Genomic DNA, 1,277 nt, shown 5'->3' on the forward strand with positions numbered 1-1,277 from the left:
GAGAGAAAAAAAGAAAGAGAGAGGTGAAACAATGTGTAATTAGTAACTATTGTCTCTCTCTCTCTTTGCGCTCGCTCTTTCCATCAAAAGGTACTGACGGTCCTAATACGGCTGTGGCCCTCGCTGAAAGAATTACTAGGAAAGTGGATGGGAGACTCAGAAGTTATCAGCGTATGTAAACCACCTCACTGCACCTGTCATTTCCATTTATTATGAGATCATTCGATTGTTTGGCATTATCAAGGAGCGTGTACAATATGTACATGTACATGTACACGCGCGTGACATGTGTCTGTGGTGTAGGGTCATTATCATAATTGTGTTTATAATGTGTTATATCATTTTCATGTAGTTATGATATGGTATTTACATATACATGTAATGTATGTGTATATGTACACGTATAGTGTACATATACATGTATATGTACATGTACAGTACATGTATATGTATATGTATTATGTATATGTACACGTATAAGGGTGTGTTCCTGTTATATACACTATGTTTTACTACGTAGCTTGATTTGTGTACACAGCTAATCGTACACAGCTATATAATCGCATTTTTGACATTACTATATACCATATACTACATGTATACATCCTATTACGTCCACACATACATGTACATGTACATTGTAGTACATACATGTACATGTACATGTACAAATACATGTACATGTCATGTGTGTAGTGTATAGGTTTATGTTTTGTATTCCTGTCATTATTGTTTTGATTGTACTCTTACTAGGAAGTCCATGCAACATTTTTGATACATCATTTCCAATTAATCTTGACATCATCATCATCATTCCAGTTGCTATTGCAACTTGGTTAGAGTTAAAGGCATTTCCTTGTAATTGGGTCAGATAGTGGCTGTTGTGATGTCAGAGGTTGTCCTAGTGATCTGAGGCTGGAGGAGTGTGTTGTTTTTAAAAGTCATTATGGCTTCTCTTAGTCTGTGTTTATATTGAGTGTGAGATCTGTGAGAAAAAGAAGATACATTTAATTACATGTACATGTACATGTATGTGTTGTCATGGAGATTTTGTTGTGATACATGATACGTCACATGTGATTAATTTGATTTTAAAGTTTGACCACTTTTCAGTTTATTTTGATCTTGTTAGATGTCATTGTAATTCTCTTTCTTCTTTCTCATCCCTCCCTCCCTCCCTCCCTCCCTCCCTCTCTCCCTCCCTCCCTCCCTCTCTCTCCCCCTTCCTTCTTTCTCCCTTCCTCCCTCCCTCTCTCTCCTCCATTAGATTATATCTA

The 1,277-nt window shown here is 36.7% G+C and overlaps 1 protein-coding gene across 1 annotated transcript in view; it reads left to right on the forward strand.

Moving 5' to 3' along the window:
* LOC100639451 (importin-13-like) overlaps positions 1-341 on the forward strand; it is an 8,580-nt gene extending 8,239 nt beyond the window's left edge. Inside the window, exon 19 of the mRNA XM_019999625.1 lies at positions 91-341. Within this exon, the coding sequence (XP_019855184.1) occupies positions 91-216 (126 nt within the window). The 3' untranslated portion in view covers positions 217-341. The remainder of the gene's footprint in view (positions 1-90) is intronic.
* The last annotated feature ends 936 nt before the right edge of the window (positions 342-1,277 follow it).

This window comes from Amphimedon queenslandica, unplaced genomic scaffold (genome assembly GCF_000090795.2).
Source record: "Amphimedon queenslandica unplaced genomic scaffold, v1.1 AMPQUscaffold_13252, whole genome shotgun sequence".
In the NCBI taxonomy this organism is placed as follows: domain Eukaryota; kingdom Metazoa; phylum Porifera; class Demospongiae; order Haplosclerida; family Niphatidae; genus Amphimedon; species Amphimedon queenslandica.